We start from the raw sequence: 23,460 nt of genomic DNA on the forward strand, positions 1-23,460 counted from the left end.
TGGGGAGTGAATATGAAAAAAAGGAAAAATGGGTGAATGCAAAAAAAAAGAAAAAAACTGTATGTCCACGAGATGGGCCGTTTAAGGTTAATAACTGACCAATAAGCCTAGAGTTCAAAATGCTAACTCAATTAAAAAAAAACTTGTAGTGGACCTGTCCTTGCTTTTAGCCCTTGTTAGTAGACCCTTGTGCTCAAGTCTCAATGTCCACCATACCTCAGGAGCTTTTTATTGGGATGTCACTGTGGGCTCACACTGCACTGTGCCCTTAGTAATAAAGTGCTTACTCTCAGGGGAACCATCACGTGGGTGACCCCCCCATCACAATGACAGTGGCTTGCCCTTAGCTTGAACTCACAACTGCACAGTACAAGAAGAACCCGTGAACTACTAGCCTCCTGAGACAGTAGGTCAGCTTCCATGGCGATTCAGTTTTGTTGCTAATGCAAAGGGCAAGTCTGAGAATTTATTCACTGCTAAATTTACACTGAAATATGAAAGAGAGGATTATATCACAAGCTTTACAACTAAATTTGCATGAAATATATTATACAGGGAGCAGTCGTAAAGGGAAAAAAGAGTACAGCAGGTCAGTCAGAATCTACAATATTCAAATGCCGTCTCGTTGTATGTTTTAAGACCCCAGTCCAACAGAAACGTCCTGGTGGAGGAGTTAAAATGGGCTTACTCTACCATGGGGAGAGTAATACCTCTGAGGATTTCATCTCTTAAGGGCATCAGCTGCATGAATCTGCTTCGTTTTTATTCAGTTCATATGGTTGCGGAGCTACGAATGTCTGAATCCCCAGTGCATGAAGTTATGAAATGCAGAAGTTTAATGAGGAAAAGATAGTGAGGTTCTAGCAACCATGATGCAATTCCAGCAATGTTCCTCCGTGATCAATGATCCAAATAATTCCACATGTCAACCAAGGATGGCACATTTTTCCAAAGCGATACAAACTCTCGAGAATCCACTCACTTATGAAGTCATTTTGTCCTCAGTGGTTTAAAATTCTGCTGCAGTTCTTTTTCTGTTCTTCTTCTCATGCATCATCATTGTGACTGCAGTAACAGATTAGTGAAGTAATTAGCAAATTGCAAATGTAAAGAAAGACTTGGTTTTGGATTCAGCACCATGGTAAAGCTTTATGACCAGGTTGAAATGTACATTAAAATGATATTTCACATGAAAAGATACTACCTTTATACTACTTATGTTTGCAGTAATCCAAATATTCAACAGTCTGTTAAAGGGGAAATATTACTGATTTTTCTAAATTTCTGTATAATTCACTTGTTGAGATGTAAACAAAGTCATTCAGAGATGTTTGATATGAAATGGTGCATCGTAAACTTACTCTGATTTCCTTACAGTGGTGGTGATAGGAACCAGGATTAAATATATTGAATATATTTTATTAACCATGCAAAACCACCAGTGAACCTATATGTGTCTTCTAAGTTTTTATGTACAGTGCCCTCCACAAATATTGACACCCCTGGTAAACATAAGCAAAACAGGCTGAAAAAACATTTACTGATGATCCTTTCGATCTTTCATTCAAAATATTAACACAAATCTAATTTCGTATCAGGAAATAAATATTTTTCTCAAATCTGTGTGTGCCACAATTATTGGCACCTCTTCATTTAATCCTTTGTGTAGCCTCCCTTTGCAAAGATAACAGCTCTGAGTCTTCTCCAATAATGCTTAATTCAAGTAAAGTCAAAGTTTATTACAACAGGTGTTTGTCACAAAGCAGCTTTACAGAAAAATTCGGGTCCAAGCCCCCATAAGCATCGCCAATGGCGACAATGGCAAGGAAAAACTCCTTAAGAGCAAAAGGAAGAAACCTTGAGAGGAACCAAGACTCAAAAAGGGAACCCATTCTCCTCTGGTTGACACCGGATAGCAAAAAGCATTAGTATAAAATATTAGAATATAAAAACAGGGAAAAACAGGTTAATTAGATATCTTAAGTTTAGGTAGTAGCAGCAGCATCAGGAGGGTCAGTTCATGCAGCTGAGCTTTGCACAGCTTTGTACAGCATGAAACTCCATGGTGGTCAAAATGGTGCAGATCAGCCAACAGAGATGGAGCTCTGGTGACTCTAGCAGCTCCGGTGGCTCCCATGTGGTGACTCAGGCAAACGTCGCTCAGGGGCTCAAATAAAGAGAGAGAGAGAAAGAGAGAGAGAGAGAGAGAGATTGATTAACAGGACAGGTCCGTTTATGGAGAGATATTAGTGAGTAATAGTGCAACAACTGATATTAGCAGAATGCTTGTGCAAACAGAAAAGTTTTAAGTCTAGTTTTAAATGTAGAGAGTGTGTCTGAGTCCCTAACAGAGGTTGGGAGATGATTCCACAATTTTGGGGCTACGTAGGAAAATGCTTGACCACCTGCTGTGGTTTTTCTAATTCTAGAAACCGTCAGCAGGCCGTTATTTTGTGAGCGGAGCGTACGTGTGGGTTCATATGACTGAATTAATTCACTAAGATACTGCAGGGCCAGGCCATTTAGTGATTTATACTTTAAGAGAAGGATCTTATACTTTACATGAAATTTAACAGGTAACCAGTGTAATGACGACAGGATTGGGGATATATGGTCAAATGTTTTGGTTCTTGTAAGGACGCTAGCAGCTGCATTCTGGACCTGTTGGAGCTTATTTAGTAACATATTGGAGCATCCAGCTAAACTGGTGTTACAGTAGTCCAGCCTGGAGGTTATAAAGGCATGCACCAGCTTTTCCACAGGGCTAGAATATTATGTAGTTTAGCAATGTTACGCAAGTGAAAGAATGCGGATCTAACAATGTTGTAAACATGTGTGTCAAAAGAGAGACTGGAATCGAAGATGACACCTAGATTTTTTACAGTAGTGCTTGGAATGACAGTATAGTCATCTAAATTTAGTTCAAATTTGGAGAGTTGAGATCTCTCTGCTTTGGGTCCAAGTAGTAGGACCTCAGTTTTGTTAGGATTAAGAAGAAGGAAACTGTTGGTCATCCAGCTTTTGATATTTTTCACACATTCTTCAAGTTTATTTAGATTCAGAGCCTCGTTTGGTTTAGCAGATATGTAGAGCTGCATGTCGTCCGCATAGCAGTGAAAACTAACGCCGAACCTGTGAATTATGTTACCAAGAGGTTGCATATACAGAGAGAAAAGCAGCGGCCCGAGCACTGAACCTTGGGGACACCACATTGTACTAGCGTGTGATCAGTGTTTATTGTTAACACTGACAAATTGATAACAGTCTGTCAGATAAGATCTGAACCAGGACAAAGCCTGTCCTTTCATACCAACCAGATTTTCCAGCCTATCAAGGAGGATCTTGTGGTCGATAATATCAAATGCTGCACTGAGATCTAGAAGGATTAGTATGCAAATATGGCCACTACCGAGAGATACAAGGAGATCATTTACTACTCTAGTTAATGCTGTTTCAGTATTGTGAAAGGGTCTAAAGCCAGACTGAAACATCTCAGAGAGTTTTCTTATAGATAGGTGCACAGTTGATGTGAGACCACTTTTTCTAAGATCTTAGCAATGAAGGGGAGATTGGACATTGGTCTATGTGATCGTCAGTCTATGAGACTGAAGATCACATGGCAAAGGATCTGAGACCATTCCTCCACACAGAACCTCTCCAGATATTTTAAGCTTCTTGATTATTGCCCTGATAGTGGAAGTAGTTATCTCCAACTGTTTAGCTATTTTCTTGTGGTCATTTCCTGATTTGTGCAGCTCAACAATCTTCTGTCATACATCATTGCTTTTTTCTCTGGTCTTTCTCATAGTGATGGATTATTGAGGGAATTTGCCCTGTGTTTCATCTTTATTCCCCAGTGAATCAGAAAGTCATGGTTGACTATTTAAATGTCCCTAATTGCTCAGGTGAACTTTAAAACATAAAATATGAATATGAATATACTTCAGTTAGATTTCACTCTTAAGAATTTCTAGGGGTGCCAATAATTCTGGCACACTTAGATTTAGGAATTTTTTTTTATTTTCACAACAAGATTTAGTTTTTTCTTTCAATCATTATACCTTGAATAACGGTGGGATTTTTGCCAATAATTTAAATGAAAGATCAAAAAGAATATGTAATTATGAATATTTTTACAACTCATTTTGCTTATGATTTCCAGGGGTGACAATATTTGTTTAGGGCACTGAATGTTTTAATAATGGTAAAATAGGGGTAAATCTAGGTTTCCTTTTGAGACTATTTATTAGGGGTAAATAGGGGTTTCCTTTGGGACTATTTTGACTGTAACAAGCTGCATGTACCTTTCTGCCATGAATGGCTCTTTTTCTCAAAAGTATCAAACAAAAAGAAACAAAGTTTTCAGGTATCACACAGTGTATTTGTAACCGTTTCATATAATAACTCTCTGTAAGGGACCTTTTAGAAACATTAAATGCTCTGGACGTCTGGTTCGTATCACCACCACTGATCTATTTTGATTCAATAAGTTTCTCAAGTACAGACTTTTTTCTCATCAGCCCACTCTGAATGACTTTGTTTACTTTATTTCCCTTTAAGGTCTTGGTCTGTAGTTAATATTGTGAAGTGTGAGGTTCTCACAAGAAACGTAGACAAGTCGAGGTTCTGGTCCACAACTCAGCTTTTCTGGAATTACTCAGGAACACAATGAAAGGGGGGAAACACAGTGCCAAGGCTAGCACACTGCTCTACTGTTAGCCAGCTCACTCTAGCTCTTGCTTGATACAACAACACACAGCCCTGGCATTTCCTGGCCCTGCCCTTCAGAATAAAAGTCCACAGCTGAATAAACCCTGTGAATTAATGCAGCAAATAACCTAAAATGAACATGTAAACATTTTCTAAACCAGAAGAACACAGGCATGCTCTGATGCCACAATGAAGTATTTTCTTTTCCGCTACCGATATTGAAAACTTGGGTATTGTCCAATACTGATCCGATATAAATAAAATAAACAAACAAACAAAAAACACTGCTAAGCTTTAAAATGAGTCACTTCAGACGATCATCTAAATGTAGGCTATCATACTCAAACACTCATGCAGGAGAAAATACCCAGATACAGTGTGCTATTTCAGGATAGATTGGATCAGATTTAGTCTTTATTCCCTCTGATATCCGACTCAGCATTCAGCGCGTTTACATGCTCACCAATAATCCGATCATTATCTGATTTCAGCAGTTCAACTGCTCATGTTACCAGCATACTCAGATTTCTTAGACAGGATTAAAGATGGTATTAGATTTCAAGAAATCTGATAAAGGGACCTGACTTTTAACTCAGTAATAAAGGTTTTCATTGCATTAATAGTTTTAGTTTTTCCATATCTGTGCATGCAGATCCACACTCAGAAAAGCCATCTGGTAGAGTTTGACACTAAACACTGCTTTCAACACAACAGCCATAAAAAGGTCAAAATGCTTCATTTGCAATTAAGAGCCATGTAGATTCTCAAATACATACTTACCAGTAAACGACTCCATGCTAAAAGACAACTGTGGCCAAAAGTCTGAATTTTAAGTCACGTGCTGCGCTTCCTTGCTATCGGGGAGTTTACTGGCGAGTTAGCAGCGTTGTGTACTTAGAATGTAATCAGATTACTGAGTGACTCATGTAGACCTGGAGCTTTCTCATTATCAGATTACGGAAGTGCTTGTAAACACGTTGAATGGATTATTGCTTAAATCTGATTTTCTACAGTTATTAGATTATTATGTGCATGTAAACATACTTACTTTCTGTTGATATCATCCCAATACTGTTATCCTGTATCGGATCAGTGCTATCTCTAGTGAATGCATAAGGATAGTTTTCTTAAGACCTGGGCAATTACAGTACAGTCCATAAATATATGGCCACTGTCACATTTTTGTTGTTCTTCTTGTTCTTACTTACACTGAAAAGGCAATACATTCAATTTCTCTTGTTTCAGACATGTAGATGATGTGGAGTCAGAACATGCCTGTGTTCTATTTAGTTAAAACAAATTAAGAGAATGGTGTTAATGATTATTTCAGACTATTTAGTTCATAGGGAATTTTAGCACTGGTTATGCTCTGTTTTGTAAGGACTTTAATTTTGAAGGGCAGCGCTAGGTTCTGCTGTGTGGCGTGTGCGCTGAGTGAATGAGCCAGCTAACGTTACAATTCTTCTAAGAACCCCTATGTTACAATATTTTCATTAATAAAGCATCTCGCATCAAAACAGTCATTTCAAATGTGATGACAAAAGTGTGGTCACATTTATTTATTTAGATTTAAATCTGCCATTTTAATTATCTTGTCAATGCACTTTATTTAGAAGCTTTCCAATAGAATGCAACTATACCAGCTGTTACCAGTAGGAGGCAGCGTAAAGCCGGCTGTGAATGGAGAGAAACCAAAATACTCAAACCTGAATGTCAAATTACCATTTCAGACACAGATAAATATGACAAAACCTCATAAATAACTTGTAGCGTTTGACTCAATAACGAACCAAACACGTGTTTTATTCGGGTTTTTATGGCTACTGCATTTGCCCAGATCTGCACAATGACGGGGAGCTTTACTTTCTCTGCGGTGTAACCAGCAAGCTGATTGGCTGTTTTTCTTGAAGGGCGGGACTTTCTCTGCAAACAGTTGCCATGTTGAACATTAGCGTTCCCATTCATTTTAACCTGTGACTCTAAACATAAAGTCTCCGGCTGTATTTACTGTAGTCTCGAACTTTCCTCTCAAACCAAAGCCACGTCTTCTCTCTCATCATTTTAACCCTGTTTGTCAGGTGAACACTGTGTTAAAAATGCACTAAATCATCCTGAACTAGTTAATATACCACACAGATGCATATTTTTATGTCGACTTGTGGATTTTTGTGAGCTGTTTTGGCTAAGCTGCTAGACATTAAGTTTTGTAAAAACAGAATTAAAATGTTTTGAGAACGTTATACAGTTTTATTTTGTCAATATGAATGAATATCAATATGTGTTTTCATGTGATAGCGTTTCTAAAGAGACTCATTAGTACTGGCTAGCATCATTAGCATTTCCCCTATAGAGTTCAGTGTAAAGCAGTTAGCAATTCTCATTAATCTGAAAATTTGAATTAATGATGCTCAGTCACCCTGTTGGACAGAAGTGCCTAAACGGGACTACAGACTACAATTATCCACCTCTGATAAGAACATATTCAGCTTATCGCTGCTGTCAGAATAAAACCTCGTATCTCCATTTTTGTTGTTTTTCAGTTTCTAACATCATTTGAAAATGCCTGTTGTCCCTTACACTGAGTGTAAATGTCATGACGAATGGACCAAAAGAAACGGCCCAAAATGACTGAAAAAAAGTCTGGTTCCATTGACTTGCATCAAAAGTAAAGTGTTTTTTTCCTTCTCCTGTAAAGTGTTCATTTTTGAGATAAGAGGTTTTGTCCCGACAGCAGCGTTATGTTAACATGTCTGAGAAAAAAGACGAAAAGAAAGCTAAATATATCTGTATTTTTCCCTTACATGTATGGATAAATATGCAATTATATTTATATGTTTTGTACTGAATGGTGATTTTAGTGATGAGCAAAGAACAAAACAGAGATTTCTGTATGAAGAGAATTGTTAAATTAAACTGAGATCAGAGTGACATTTGTGAAAGCCAAGCCATGTGTTCTTTCTCATCATTCTAACCCTGTTTTATCAGGAAGTGATCGGTCCGAAGGGTCTCACACCTGGGGCTTCTAACACAAAAAGTAAGTAAACTGAAAGACAAAACTGTCTTGTTGTAATGTATTTTGTTAATGTGGTTTTTTAATGTGGATTTTAATAATGTGGTTACTTTTTTATGTGCATTAGGACACAGTATGACTTACTATGAGCTAAAAAATGAACAAAACACTGTTGCTGGTTAACATTTCTTGTCTCGCTGGAGACTGCAAAGTAAAAAGGGAGGCACTTACGGTGAGATGGAATAAGTGTGGAATTTAATTTGAAGATAATTTGCATCTATTTTGGGTGAACTGCATAGTAAACACATCTATTTAATAAATAGCCCCTCATTTCAAGGAACTTTAAGTAATTGGACAATTGGTTGCTTAGTTGTCTTAGTCAGCAGCCCCCCCCTCCCTGAAAACATATGCTTTGCAGAGATGTAGTAATTGCTGGTGGTAAGAGTTTGAAATATCTTATTAAACTTAAAAAAAGGAATTACAGTTAGTATATGAAAATCACTTAAATATGGGTATACAGATTTAAAAGCAGAAATTATCGCTTGGACAAACAGTTCAGCTAATGAGGCCTGAGCCTTAAAAAGACACATACTATAGCTCTTAGAAAATCACACACGCAGGCATGGATGAATGAAGTTAATTAATGCCACCCATTCAGCGGTGCGAATAAAATGAGCTAACAAGAAAACTTGTGCATTCACTAATAGGACTTAGGATGCAGTGTAACAGTGGCAGCCTGGCTTATCAGGACCAATCACGACAAAGCCACAAGCTAGCCAGATAACTAGCCTCCAGACACAATCTGAATATGCCGCGGGGAGTCCGAGCCTAGTTACCCAGGAGGCAGCAGACTATAAGCCTGAAAGAGGGGGTTGTGTACCGCTTGGGCAAGACAAACAGAAACCTAACAAGGTCCATATAGGCACACGCATGCAAGCAATGGAGAGCGCGTGAACAGGATGGCAACTGAGACAGCCAAAAGCCAATAACATCGGCTGGTAAGACTTCTCAGGGGATGCAGTTAACTACAAGCAACTTCCAACCAGCATTCTGTCAGACTAGTGACAGAGCAGCTGAAATGAATAAGCAGCAGGCTGCTGCCTTTTCTATAAAATGGCCCGTGATGACAGTGATTGCCACCCTCATTAGCTTGCAGCACTGAGGAAAAAAAAAAAAACCTCGGTGTCCAGCACAGATTAATGATTTGTGTATTTCATAATAAACTGGTCCTCTCTGACAGTGATAAATGCGGTGGCATGTGTCGCGGTCTGGACACACTCTGTTACACCTTTGTAATTTGTTCCTCTTGTCACACATTTTGTTTGACAAGAGCAGAAATCAATAAATGATGCGATGCCTTCTTAAATCATGTCCTCACATGAGAGACGGCACATATTAAGAGACTGACACGTTTTTCTTTAACCCGCTTATTCCATCTCACCTTATGTGCCTCCCTTTTTACCTTCCAGTCTCTTGCAGCAAGACAAGGAATCTTTTTTTTTTTGTTTTTTTAAACTGGCACCCTCAGACTTTGGCCTGTGTTAAATGACAGCTGTCAGTTGGAGACTCCACATCTCTATGTCACATTTATCCCCACTCTTTGCACTTTGAAGGAAATAGATGTGCACCGTGGATAAAGACATCAAGCATGAACTTCCTGTGCAAATTCCAATCCAGCTGGGATATATCTCGCTGAGAGATTTATAAGGATAGGCATGCTGGGGATAGACTGCCCGAAAGTTTTGACATTTCCTCTATCGGCAATTCCAGCCCAAGACGGGGTTTTGCACACATACTACCATAAACACTTTAGTGCTCGAAGTCGAGAGGCCATTTTATTTACTGCCATGCTCTTGTGTATTTGGACAGATTGTTTCTTTTGAGTTTAACTGCTCCTTGGAGAGATTATAAGTGTTTTATATGGCTGTAATGAATTAAACACACACTGAATGGTAAATTTCACAGTAAACGTTTTGACAGCAGTTCTCTTATTTCTCCAGAAGATCCGAATAAACTGATGTGACTAGTCAGTTCAAGTTACATTATGTAGATACTAAAAACAGTGTGATATGCTATAAAAATACACAAGTCTGTAGTGTGTGTACTTTCTGGAGAATCATTAAATAAAATAAAAAAATCAGATAAAATATATAATAAGAAATTGATAGTTCCGGGCCTAAAACGTGATTGGCTAAGCCACATTTGAAGTAAAATAATCAGTGTGTTACCACCTCACAGCAGTTGAATTGTGTGTTAATATTCCAAGACACTAAGAATCATTGTGCTGACTGTTATGCTGATCACATGAACCACCAGGTGTCCTCATAAATGAAGTGAGAACCCAGTTTTCTTCAAGGGCTTTCTAGTAAAGACACTGGTTCTATATAGATGAAAACTCAAAGAGCCATTTGCATGCTTAAATGGTTCCTTGCATGGTAAAATGGTTCTCCACAATTGATGGAGAATATGTTGTATGTGGTTCTATATAGAAACGTGGTGCTATATACAACAGGTTCTCCATCAATCTGAAGAACTATTTCACCGTGCAAAGAACCATTTAAGCATGCAAACGTTTTTGTTCATGGTTCTATATAGATCCACTGTCTTTACTAAAGAAACTAAGAAGAACCATGCTGGTCAAAGCTGGTTTATGTTGGTCTCATGATGGTCTAGCTAGTCACCCTGCATGATCATGCTGGTTGACCAGCATATCATAATACCTTAATATCAAAATAACATAATAATCATCGTTGACCAGCATACTGAAGGATTTCCTGTAAAACTGATAATTTGTAGAACAAAAAATAAAAATCTTTTTCACACTGTACCTAAGAAACCCCTTAATGGTGATAAAATTATAATAACGCATGGCCAAGATTTGCTTGTGCTGCACACCTCACATGAATTTAACATAGGCTAGGCTGGCAGTCAAGATTAGTTGACACCACAGGGACAACATGTCTAATAGTTGTATGATGTGTTTGCACAATGCTTGCTAGTTATTGTAGTCAAAGAACATTGATAAGTAGAAAACCATGAAAATAATATAAAGTCTGAATTTGTATTTGTGAAGCTGCTGAGGCTGAGGGATGTAATGTTTTGCCAAAGAATAATGCCTAACGTGACAAATAACATATTAAACTCTAGTTTTAGGCATGAAAGAACACATTAATAACTGGTAATAGACATTTCAATGTAATGTTTCTGTTCTGGAACAGTTTAGGTTTTTGTTTCCATGTTTGTTCATAGTAAAATACCCTTTTTTTCCAGTTTTTATTTTTCGTTTCTTGAACCAGGAGCCCTGGTCAAATGTAAACAGTGACTAACTAAATATGGCAAATGTGTATTAATTGCCTTTCACAACATAAGAAAGCAAATATAGCAAGAAGTTACAAAATTGCTGAATAAAAATCTGTAGAAATGATAATAAGGCCACCTCCTAGGCAGTAATACAAGAGGCTCCCTTGAGCGTATGTGCAAGTGTATACGCAAGCTTTGATATATTTTGGGAAGATACTTGCAGCCTGTCGTTAATTTGCTCTGAATAAGTATTCATGATTCAAAAGTCTCATTTTGTTGTTTTTCCCTACAAGTTACACCATGAAGCTTAAATCATATTCATGACTGTTTTGACAGCACAGTTGTTGTCTTCATGTATTTGAAAAGGTTTAAATGGTTGAAATGGAGTCAAAATAAATTTACAGTGTTGTTTGTTCATAATGAGGGAAAAGAATGGAATTTGAAGAGGTGTTTGAGCAAATATTGTGAATCATATCTTTTCATATCTCATCTGTTTAAAATTATTATTACAAACAAACAATACATGCTAAACTAGTAGCTCTGTCTCATATATTAGGTCCAAGTTGTGCATAGAATGGCAGCAAAGACGATGCACAAAGCAACTCCATTGGTTTAAAAAAATCTTTTCCTAGTGAAAATATTAATCAAATTCCCTGCTGTATGCACTTTGGGTGCACTTTGGGTAAGCCAATATATGAATCATTACTGAAATCTCTGCTGTGTTGGTGTCTTGGGACAAAATGTGCTGTGCATTGTTGATACCAAATAAAATATCCAGTATTTACCAAGAAGAACAAAGACCTTGAGGCAAATCAATAACTAACCTGGGGATTTCATTAACTAATGAGCCCTGATGAAAATTTCATAGAAGAACTGATTCTACTGTTCTATCTAGTAAAGACTTGCTGTCTGGCAGTTTGGCTTGATATTCCCAACAGGACAGAATGACTACATGGATCATTTTTATGTATACAGAGGGAGAACCAAACAAAGTTTGCTTGCTTTTAGACTGCTCCATGAAATGGAGAAGTGTACTTACAGCTAATTATCTAAGACTAAAAAGACTCGAACTTCTAGAGCAACCACAATTTACTGCCAATTTTCATCTTTACTGGAAAGCCATTTGCTGTAATCTACCCTGCTTATTTATAGGCCTCCATTGGATTGTTTTGATTGTTTTTTTCTTTGCTTGTCTCTGATTATAGCATGTTGTGTGTAGTAAAGTCAGTGCTTGCATGTTGTCAGGTGATTCCTATGATTAAAGCCTCAAGCCTGGCTTTCCAATTTGTTCTTTCACTATAAAGAATCTTCTGCCGTCTGACGCTGTTACATTTACGTGGAAAGATGGCCTAATTCCCAGCTGAATTGCTATTTTTGTGTACAAACTATTTTTACATTTAACAGAAAACATGCAACTTTGTTGAAGATGATGACATTAGAAGAAACAATTCACGATTTCTGTTTTCAAAGGATATAATTACCATAATATTGTCAAGTGTGCGCAGGTTTTTAAATGAGAAACGACAGCCGTGTCCCAAAGGTGCATCTGTGTTCCCCTCCTCCACTCGTTGTCTAAGTTTGCAGAGCAGATGAGAAGAGGAAAGGAGATGAGGAAGGGAGGTAAGGAGAAGCAAACTTGCATCTGTATCATTTTAGGCAAATATGTGTGGCACCTTTTTAGGCTAGGGGATCTCTCTAAAAGTACAGTACACACACAAAAGACTCAAGAAGAGTGCAGCACGTCAACATACGAACATAGGTTACATGTTTTAATTCTGTTAGTTTGTTTTATTTTTCATGATCAAGGACAGGGGCTATGACCTGTGGTGTTCACATGGCTTAGGCTAAATAACACCACACAACTAGGCTAATTAAACTGATAAAGCTGGAATGATAGCTATTTTTCCCTTTTTAAGGCAGAAAACATGTAACTGTGTTGAAGATGATGGCATTGGATGAAACAGCTCACATTGTTTCTGGGATGTGATTATAAAGTTGCCAGATATGCATGTTGGAGGATGTTTCTTCCAAGTTATGGTTGCTAAACTTTTTGAGGTTCAGTTCCAGCAGTGTGTAGGTTTCTTACTGTGTCACAAGGGCTCTATCACAAAAAACGCTTCCATTTTCCTCTGCTCAGTTCAAAAGAAAATATACTTTTAAAATGGAAACTAGATGGTCCTCATGTGCAGTCATGATCATGCAGCCATGGACCTAGTCTGCAGCCCTAGAAGAAAACAGTAAACATTTTGGGGCATCCCTTATTTTTGCTGTGTGCAAAAATATAATGAACTGTGACACCACAGTGAATATGGTTGCCTTCTTATATGCAGAATTGCTTACATTTTTGTTGGATATTCACTTTGTTTGAGAGTCTGAGAGGAAGCACTCAGGGTGGCTGTGCGATAGTGGAAATTAGCAATGAACAAAGATTGGCGGGGGGGGGCACTAAGCGAATAAATAATAAACAATAAACAATTTCAGGTAATAAGGAGGCAACTGTTGACTCACTTTTGACTAAACTAAGCTGAGATAAATCAAAAAAGCCATGCAATGGATAACTTTCATAATAATAATAATAATTTTCAGTTGACCTGACTTAATTTATTACAGTGTAGCACAGGGGCAAACATGACTATTGAAGGTTGGCCTTCAATTCGGACCATAAATTTAAAAACTCCGTCAAAACCTACAGGTAAAAAACTACCTGTATGATAGTGCTAACATTTTCTAGCATCCCTATGGGCTCCTAGTCTAATTCTAGTGCTAAGCAAATGGTGATTTGCATGAACAGTTTTAGATTAAACACAGACATTTGAAGCTTTTAAAAGACGTTCTATGTTTTACCTGAAGCTTATGACAGACGTTAGCATACATTTTATGATGCAGCAGTTTCCTAGTGAATTCCAATCTTATGGAGCTGCCACGGCTGTTTTTAGTTTCTAACAACCCGTTGATTAGGCTGCCACTCGTATTCATAGTCAGTGGTGTATCTGGGTTTCAGAAGTGACGCTTCTCTCGCAAAGTTGGTCCCATTATTGAAAATCAAAACATGATTGATTCCTGTGCCACTTCATAATTATGCTGTTGGTAATCTATGACATTTGGGCTTCTCTTCAGCTTTTCAGTGCTAACCAATAGGAGAACTCGCTTAGCAATGATAATGAAAATAATTCCTGATTGACCAATTTGTTCCTTGGGCATTTCAGGAATTGAGCCCTTTTTTTCCATCCAAAACTTAACAATGAACCAAGTAGTACTGCAGTATTCGGAGTTTAAATACAAACATAATGGTGTAGAATAAAAATGAACTAAAAATTACGGACATGTGTAGTTTATAGAACTCAAGATTTCTAGAACCTGATGGTTCCTCTCTGGTGTAACACAAAAGACTTCCCAGGAGGGTAGAGGCTGTTACTGCAGCAAAGTGGGGACAAACTCTCTATTCCCTACTCTTGATTTCAGAAGAAATGTTGGATGAGCAGGTGTCTTTAGACTTTTAGACATAAAGTGTATGTGGCTCAGTCAACCAAGGATGATCACACTGCTGAATCAGGTCTGCTAGAGCTGGGATAACATGAAACTGCAATGCTGAGGGGGCTGTAAAACACTGGATTATATTCAGTGTTAAAATTCATGCCAGCGTTTGCCAAGTCTTAAATCACATGCAGTCTAGAGTCAAGATACCATTTGGCATAAGAGGTACAGAAACAGAATGACTTATGCAGAACTTTAACACCCCAAGTCAGAATCTGGCCTTAAAATATTGTCCACGGCAGACAAGGCATTATGGCACCTGGATGAAGTTACTTGTGCAAGACAAATGATTAATCTTTGATCCCCTGGAGAAAAATTGAGCCTGCATAAACTGCTACAGCTTCAAGATATCGCCTTTCTAGCCAATAAATCTAAACCCTCGCGCATTAAAGTCCATGCCATTGTGCAAGGTCCACAAGGTCGACAACTCTGCAGGGTCCAGAAGGATATACTAAACCCTCTGCATTCACTCGAACGTCGAACATCTCCCACACGGATTTCACTTTTAGCAACCACTGCGGAATCCAGAGTGGCCTGTCGGAGGAATAAGTACACAGGATGATGTACAATGTGATAAAAATGTTTCATAGCCATTTAAATCATCTCAGCTTTCCCTTTTTTTTTGCTTATTTATATTACCAATGTAAATTTTTCTCCATGAGTCTGCTGCTTTATTTCATGCTCTCAAACAGTGGTTGTTTATATATCGTAGAAAATATCTGATCTGTATAACACATTTGTTTCAGCTTGCTGTTCCTTAATGATGAACATGTAATCCTCAGAGATGTTGGTATGATTACAGAATGTTTGGTGGTGCTATGTTTCCATTTGACTGTGGACAATTTGCCTCATCCTTTTCTTTTAAATGATGGTTCTCTATCGTAGCTGCATCCTGCCTTAGATAAGTTCTTGCTGCAATCAGTTTCTTGCATTGTATGCTTCTAGAATAGTTCTGCTGCATATGCGCATTTCTAACTCATTGTTGTGTTTGTGAGAGATCATTGGTTAGGTTACATGGAGCAAGAAACTACACAGGAGTATTAAAGAGCTTCTGATATAAGATGCTTATTGTAATACTTACTGGCTACTGTGTTTTGAACTGTTTGAATCGAATGTTATGTTTTTAAAATAGCTGGGCTTCCATTCCTCACTCTTTAACAATAACAAAAGGGGAGTTACACCAATTTTTTGCATAATTCTAATTGTAATGTAAACAAAGTCATTGAGAGTGGTTTCATGTGAAACGGATTGTTGTAGAGAAACTTACAGACTCAGATTTCAGTAGTGGTGATAGCAACCAGGGTTCACAATGTCTACAACACAAATTTAGCCAATTTATTTACTGTCCAAAACCACCAGTGAACCTACATAAGTCTTCTGAGTGGTTACATGTAATGATGATGGTAAAATGGTAAAAAAAAATATCCGACAATAATTTATCTTTTGGGACCATTTAGCCTGACAACACCCTGCATGTACCCCTCCACCATAAACGTATTAAAAGAAATTGATTAACAAGATGTTTTAGGCCAAGACTTTATCACAAAACAATGTCTCAGGCATTGGGCAGAAAATTCATAACCATTTCATGTAATAAATGTCTGTGAGAGAGCTTGCAGAAGCATTAAACTCTTCAGACGTCTGGTTCCTATCAACAACAATCTAAGAAGTTCGGACTAGGCAGTTTTCTCTAGAACAGAGCATCTTGCATCAAACCACTCTCAATGACTTTGTTTACATCTTAACCATTGAATTATGGAGAACTTTTGAAAAAGTGGTGGAGTTCCCCTTTAGAGTAACTCAGTTTGCAGTACTTTCCATGTAAATACTAAAAGAAACATAGAATGTAATAAGCCTATGCTTGTGCATCTCCAGTAAGAAAACCAAGCTAAAGCTATGAACAACTAGAACGTTTTCATAGACAAAAGTAACTCCAGCCATAACATGGTTTTAATCACCTACCTAATTCTACAGAGAAATTTGTACAAAAGTCAGTATTAGTACATGTTAATCAGTATGATAATGTAAATAATCCCCTGACGCTTCCTGATTGAAAATGAACAAAAATAGCCCAAATGTATTGCAAATTAATCACATCATACAGTTGTATGCAAATGTTTGGGCACCCCTTACACATTTTGTTGATATTTGAAGTGGTAAGAAGTAAACACAACCTTTGCAACAAATTACTTCTAAAAAATATATTTTCCGCAAACGTTAATGCACATTCAATTTATGCTTGATTAACTTAAAGAATAGGACAAATAGTAATTGTGATACATGCAAAATATTTTGGACACCCTAGTAAGTCAGACCTTAACGTCCCCTTTGGCAGATAACACTTCAGCTTATGTTCCTCAAAGTAGTTCATGGTTGATTTTCAGGTATGTTTTGGATCGTTGTCCTATTGTAGAACCCTGCCTCTTTTTGGCTTCAGTTTCTTGATATTTGCATCCAGAATTTGCTGATATTTAGTGGAATCCATTATTCCATCTACACATTCAGTGTTTTTTGTGCCACTTGTTGCTACATGACCCCAAAGTATGATGCTCCCACTTAACAGTTGGCAAGGTGTTTTTCATCAAATGCTGCTCATTTTTTCTCAAAACATACCTTTACCTTTTTTATATCAGTCCACAGCACCTGTTTCCAAAATGCCTCTGGCCTAGCTCTGTGTTGTTTTACATTCTTCAGATGTTGACTTTTGCAATAGATCATTGCTGTCCAAAGAAAAACATGGCTCTCCAATATAGGAACTTTACAGGAGAAGGCAAAAACTTTCTTTACTTTAAATGTAAGTTAATGTAAAGAGGTTATATACCAAGTAATTTTGGAGCATTTCTGTTGGTAAATTAATCATGAATTTTTCAGACAATGTAAAGGACAGCTGAGTTTAAATGATGTAGAAAATAAAAATCAACCAAAATGGATGTGTTTTTTCTTGGGAGAGCAATAATATGGACAGTAGACAAAAAACAACGACCTCACACTAGTTAACTAAAATTGTGAAGTAAGTTGCCTGAAATTTTTAAGCTGGCACTTTTTTTTTAACAGGGTGGCAACATAAAGACATAAACAAACATAAAGATGATGAATGTGTACAATACAAGTTGTGCAAGTTATCATTCTGTAGGCTAGCTGGGAGTATGTTAAATCATATATGTCTAAAATTGGATATACCATAAGGCAGAGCTATTAGAGCTCGTGTGCATCTTTGAAAGGGAGGAAAATGTCTTTCAATAAAAGTAGGCCATAAGTTGTGATGTTTACTGAAAGATCCTTGTTAAAACTGCAACGTGCCAATTAAAAAATAAGATTCTTAAAAATCCCAACAAAAAAAGTGTATGTATGTACACCACCATTAGCTTGGCACTAAATCCCATAGAGTTTTTATTTTTATTTATTTATTTACTTTATTTCAGTTAGTGATAATTTCAGTTCGTTTTAAGGCTGCACTTTTAGTTTTAGTTTTGTTTTTATTCAGTTTCGGTGTTAATATTATGTGGAAAGCTGTGATGGTATGTATTTGATAAGGGTAGGATAAACTGTTCAAAATACATGATTTCTATAAAAACTACAAAACAGCATTGTTGGTGACATTTATTACAACTCCAACACTGTTCTTATACATTAAATATACTGACTAGGATTTAATGCATCTAAGCGATAGTCTCTCACAGTCTTGTTGACATTCTCGTCTCTGTAAACATCTGCACCAACACGTCTTCAAGCCTGTGATGTTTAGTGATGAGTCACTGAAAGCTCTGAGGCAGTTTACAGTGTTTGTTTTCCATGCATGGAGCATATCACAGCATAGTTAGCATTATTCTCTTTTAGCATTACTTTTAGCATTGCTCCTTTCCCTTTTCCCATCGCTGCCAGCAGGCACACATCTGCTTCTATCAAAAACCAGCTCACACTCAGATACTCCCAGACTGGACTGTAATTTAGTTCAGAAGAGATTTGCTGTTTTAGTGATGCTAACATAGATGTACACGCTCGGCTAGGCCGCAAGCTTGACGACTAAAAGCCTAATGACTAAAACCAAAGGTTTTTATTCTCTGTGATTGTATATGGGGGTTGTTCAAACTTACATATGACTGTACATGTATTAATTTACTACCCAAGTCTGATCATACGTGGGCAGTGTCTGCATGCAAAAGACACACTAATCTAATCCAACATCATTGCTAGCATTGAACATAGTTTGCTGGTTTAGTTCATTTCTGGGTTTGCTGGAACAGATCAGTTTTGATGCAGAGCCTTTGGTCCTATGGTGCGGAGCTCAGCTCCTGGAAGTTGTAAATAAAAAAAACACAGCTAAGGCAGAAGGAGAATATTTCATTGGTTACCTATTACCCGAGCTGCTGTCAGTGGCTCACCGCAATTAAAAATGATGCCTACGATGTGAATACAACACCGGTGGATAAATTCAAAAACATCCTCGACGCCAAGGGATGGAAAAACAGCAGTGAACTCGTTATAAAGGCTCTACCTCCTGTGGCTTAGCTGGCACCATGGAAGCATGGTTGTAGTCTTTTCTGAGCTTGGAACAATGAGTCATCTTGTATTTACAATGATAATTAAGAAAATGCAAGCTTCAGAGACAGCAAGTATGTGGCTCCAAGGACGGTTGTATCTTCACATTTTTAGGAGTGCATTTAAAACCAAATGACTTTTCATGCTGGGAGATACATTGTGTGCTTGATATATGGCTGTATCTGATATTTTTATCAAAATTGAGTTACTGTGCGCATATAGTTAATGTTTTTCAGTTGTTTATTGTTACTGTGGTGATTTTTTGAACATAAATGAGTCATAGAGCCTTTATTTTTCAAAAAAGTAAAGTGTTCCTCTTGAAAATGGCATACTATGGCACTATAAGGTCCTATCTACATCAGCCAATCAGAGCAGCTGATGAGTGTGAGATAGCCAGTTAAAATTCATGTTTTTCCCATGGGCATCTTTTAGGGTAATTGGTTGCTTGAAAATGAAATGCTAAATTAAGCTAACTCCTTGTCTAGCTGGTGTTATTTAGCCAGCTAGCTAACTAATGTCCAGCTTAATTAGCAAAATGACTGAATTGCAAAGCAGCGAGCTAGCGTTAGCTACCACAGTAGCCAGATATATTGGCTAATATACATAATCTCATAAAAGTACATTTTAAACATTTAATTTCAGAAATACTGAAGATAACAGCACAGAGCAAGACACACACAGAGACAGGAAAATATTTCTAGTGTTTTTGTGCAAAAATAAATACATAGTTAATTATTAATGAACATGTTGGAGCCTCTTTTTTCTTTCCTTTTTCTACTTGATTTAGCACAGTATATTTATCTTGTCATAAGGCTTTTCTCATATACATGTAGTATGCATAGTACAATCAATTTCCTTAAACTATCATATTCTCATACTGATGTAGAACAATAGATTAGATTACTTCAGAATTCTCATCTGGATACGTTTTAATCAACATGCTCATGATACTGATATTGCTCATGAAACCTGTAAATATCTGAGGACAAAATTATTATGAAACTGTAAAGTTATTTTCATTTCATGTATTTTAAGTATTTATGATAATACAGTGTGAACAGTGTGGTTAAGTTTCCATTCTAATGTGGGTTTATTTGCAGATAGAACCATATAATTCTAAACTTAAAGAGTTTCAGAATTAAAAGCTTTTATCTGCATTTAGTCCATTACAAAAAGGACTATTTCTAAGCTGACTGTATATGTAGTCTATGCCAGTATACAAGTATCAGTGTCACACAGCAATGTTGTTATTTAGTTTTAAAAGTATTGGCACACAGAAATGTAATTAATTGCAATGTATGTAATTTCCTAGGTGCTTAAATATCATCTGATGCCATGATATATTTTAGAAAATATTGAAATCAATCAATACTGCACAGTATTAGTCCAATACATTTTCTAGTTCGTTGCTGCAATTTTTTTCCTAGTAATTTTTGACCGTTTCTACTGATCCATTTGTCATGAAATATGAAAATATATAAAGGACAGCTGGTGTTACCAAAAGATAATAAAAGAGTCCCAGAGTGATGTAATAAGGTTGATGTTTAGCAGTAAATGCAGCAAAAACATGTCTGAACATGTGAAAATCTTTGTATGAGTTAGTTAACACTAAAGATGCATTTATAATGTATTTTTGGTGGGATTCCCCTTTTCACTTCACTTGTTCAGTCTAGGCCTGACACATGCTTTAAGTTCTGTTTCTGGCCTATTGATCCACATGCTTATCATTGTAGAACATAGAAATTGATTTTTACAAAGTCACTGAGTTACATATAACTACCAGGACTGCTACCCTTTAAAAGTTATTTGGAAAAAAATATTGATAAGTCTATCTTGAAAAATAAGACCTTGAATGCTGGGTACTGGCATTGCGTATAAAATTGGTAGCTGAGACTTGTATAAACATCTCTTTAATTTCTCTTCATCTCCAGACAATCAAAGCAATTGCCCTTTGAGCCACTATAGTGAATTAGCATAATGAGCCACCGAGGGTAGAGCTACCTGCATTACCTTATCAATTTGCAACCCTGGCTCCAACTGCGAGTCAATTTCAAAAAGCACCCAATTAATTTACATTAGACAGTCAACATAATTATGTTGATGAGAAGTCCCTTGTTTTACATTTTCAGGGGGTGTACGTGCAGAGTAGGTACTTTTTTTTTACATGTTTAAAGTTAAGAAAAAGTACTTGAATCATTAAACAGAGCCAGCCAATGCAAATCAATAACTGGCAGCAGTGCTTCCTCATTTACAGGAACATCTTTTACATGATTAAATGTCAGACTGTTGATTTGGTTGTTGGTTTCTATACTTAGGCCTTTTTCTTTTTAAATGGCACCATTCCTTTCCCCGTGAATTCATCTTAAACTTCAGCACTAATGTATGTCTTCCACTGTATCCCTTATTTTATAATACCAATGAATCTGCTAATTATCAAGCTCTTCGACAGCTGAATTATGTAAGTTCAGACATAGAAAAACTTGGACATCATTCCTCTAGAATATGAGCTTTTTATTAGTAGGCTTACTATTAAAATATGTAACTGTGAATATTCCTAGCAATGGAGCTGAAATGATAGAACACAGGCACTTACATTATATAATTGTACTAAAGAAAGATTAATCATATTTTCTATGTTTTAGGGAATGTAGGTGAAAATATGTGAGGACAGATATGTGAGTATTAAAGTCAAAAGCAGAGACAGAAAAGCATGTTGGGGCACCACCACTAGGGGCGCTGTGTCTCCCTCTTTAACGCCTTTCCAGTATTGTTTTCATCTGAAGACCAACATTGAAGCTGAACGGGGAAAAGACAACGAAAATATTTGGGAAATAATAGAGATTTTGAGTAAATAATGACATCCATTAGGATAAAAGAATATAATCACACCTTTCCAAAACTTTCTGTTAATATCTGTTAAAAACGTCTGTTAATATTATTTTGATTCAAGTCAGGTTATTGATGCCACACTCATTCGTGTGTGTGTGTGTGTGTGTGTGTGTGTGTGTGTGTGTATATATATATATATATATATATATATATATATATATATATATATACATACACACACACACACACACACACAATGTGTACACACATATACAACATATATATAATTGCTACTTTGTGTTTTGTCCTTGTTATATGGTATGTCTGTTTTTCTAATATGTATTTGTGTATTAAATCATCCGATCAGACTGAAGAGAGGAGTAAATATGTTTTTAAAAACCTTTGTTTGGTTATAAAACTAGCCTCTGATTTTTTATGAATGTCTGGTTGTTCGTTTCTCCCTCCCTTTCTTTGCATGTCATTACGCGGCGCTCTCTCTCTCTCTCTCTCTCTCTCTCTCTCTCTCTCTCTAGGTGAAGTAGCTACAACTCGCATCGTCAGAAAGAAAGCAGGTGTCCAACATGGCGAACGCGGCCAACGGATCTCTCGCAGCCCTTCTGTTTTTACTCACGATTGCGGCAGCTGTTCTTAAAGGTAGGACACAATTCAGACTAACACTTCAGCTCCCGCGTTTACAGGAGGGGGAAAAATCTCCGGAACGAGCAACAGCGAGGGGGGCGTAAAAACTAACTGAGCTCTAGCGCGCCAGTGCTGGATACGCTACGCCATATGGATGGTGATGAGGGGGGAAAAGTAAGAGTTGGCGAAAATGTTAATGGCTGGCAAAGTTGCTGGTGCACACGAAAGCGAGGCGGATTTCTCACTCCACTGCTTCTCTTGTTGACTTCAGATGACATCCGCAGATGTTTTATTTCTCAGCTTTTGCCTATGAGCCACTTTAGCCCGCGGAGCTGGTAGCCTAAAGCAGAAGTGGGAGAAAGAGTGCTGTGCGAGTCTGAGTGCTCGCAGTGGGGCTTCTTTACTTTATTCATCAGCAGAAAGCCCCGACCATTCACTCACTGTCCGATAAATACAGCAGTTTGTGAATGGCGATGCGGGCTGAATCACTGCCGGTGAGTCTGGGAGCTGATGTGATTTGCTTTGGATGATGGATGACAGACTCGTTGGTAATCCTCGTACACACACTCGCTGAGACGGCTGTGCTATGCGGCATCTCTTCCCTGTAGCCAGCAAAAACTGAAAGTGTGCGGCTGTAAAAAGTGTCCGAAACGGACCGCGATTCGCCGCAGCTACTTTGTTGTTGTGTTGTTGGAGCTGGCCGTGTGGGTGTTCAGTGAAACTGTGCACGATCCTCTCTGCACGACTGTCTAACGATTCCTTGTGCAAAATAAAGTTTCCTGAAATCTGGCTGGGGGCTCCGCTCACGCTGGCTGCATTATTTCAGATTTCGCAGCATTATGAATGTGTTGAATGCCACTCGTAGTGCTGCTGCTCTCGGGTTGTGCATTACTGCGACC

At 37.5% G+C, this 23,460-nt stretch overlaps 1 protein-coding gene across 3 annotated transcripts in view; it reads left to right on the forward strand.

Moving 5' to 3' along the window:
• Positions 1 to 22,466: 22,466 nt before the first annotated feature.
• Positions 22,467 to 23,460, forward strand: part of cadm1a (cell adhesion molecule 1a) — a 319,800-nt gene continuing 318,806 nt past the window's right edge. For all 3 annotated transcript variants that reach the window (XM_036589139.1, XM_036589141.1, XM_036589140.1), the window contains exon 1: positions 22,467 to 22,576. In XM_036589139.1, coding sequence (XP_036445032.1) covers positions 22,504 to 22,576 — 73 coding nt within the window. In that variant the 5' untranslated portion in view covers positions 22,467 to 22,503. The remainder of the gene's footprint in view (positions 22,577 to 23,460) is intronic.

The sequence above is a fragment of the Colossoma macropomum genome, unplaced genomic scaffold (genome assembly GCF_904425465.1).
Source record: "Colossoma macropomum unplaced genomic scaffold, Colossoma_macropomum, whole genome shotgun sequence".
NCBI classification, from domain to species: Eukaryota; Metazoa; Chordata; class Actinopteri; order Characiformes; family Serrasalmidae; genus Colossoma; species Colossoma macropomum.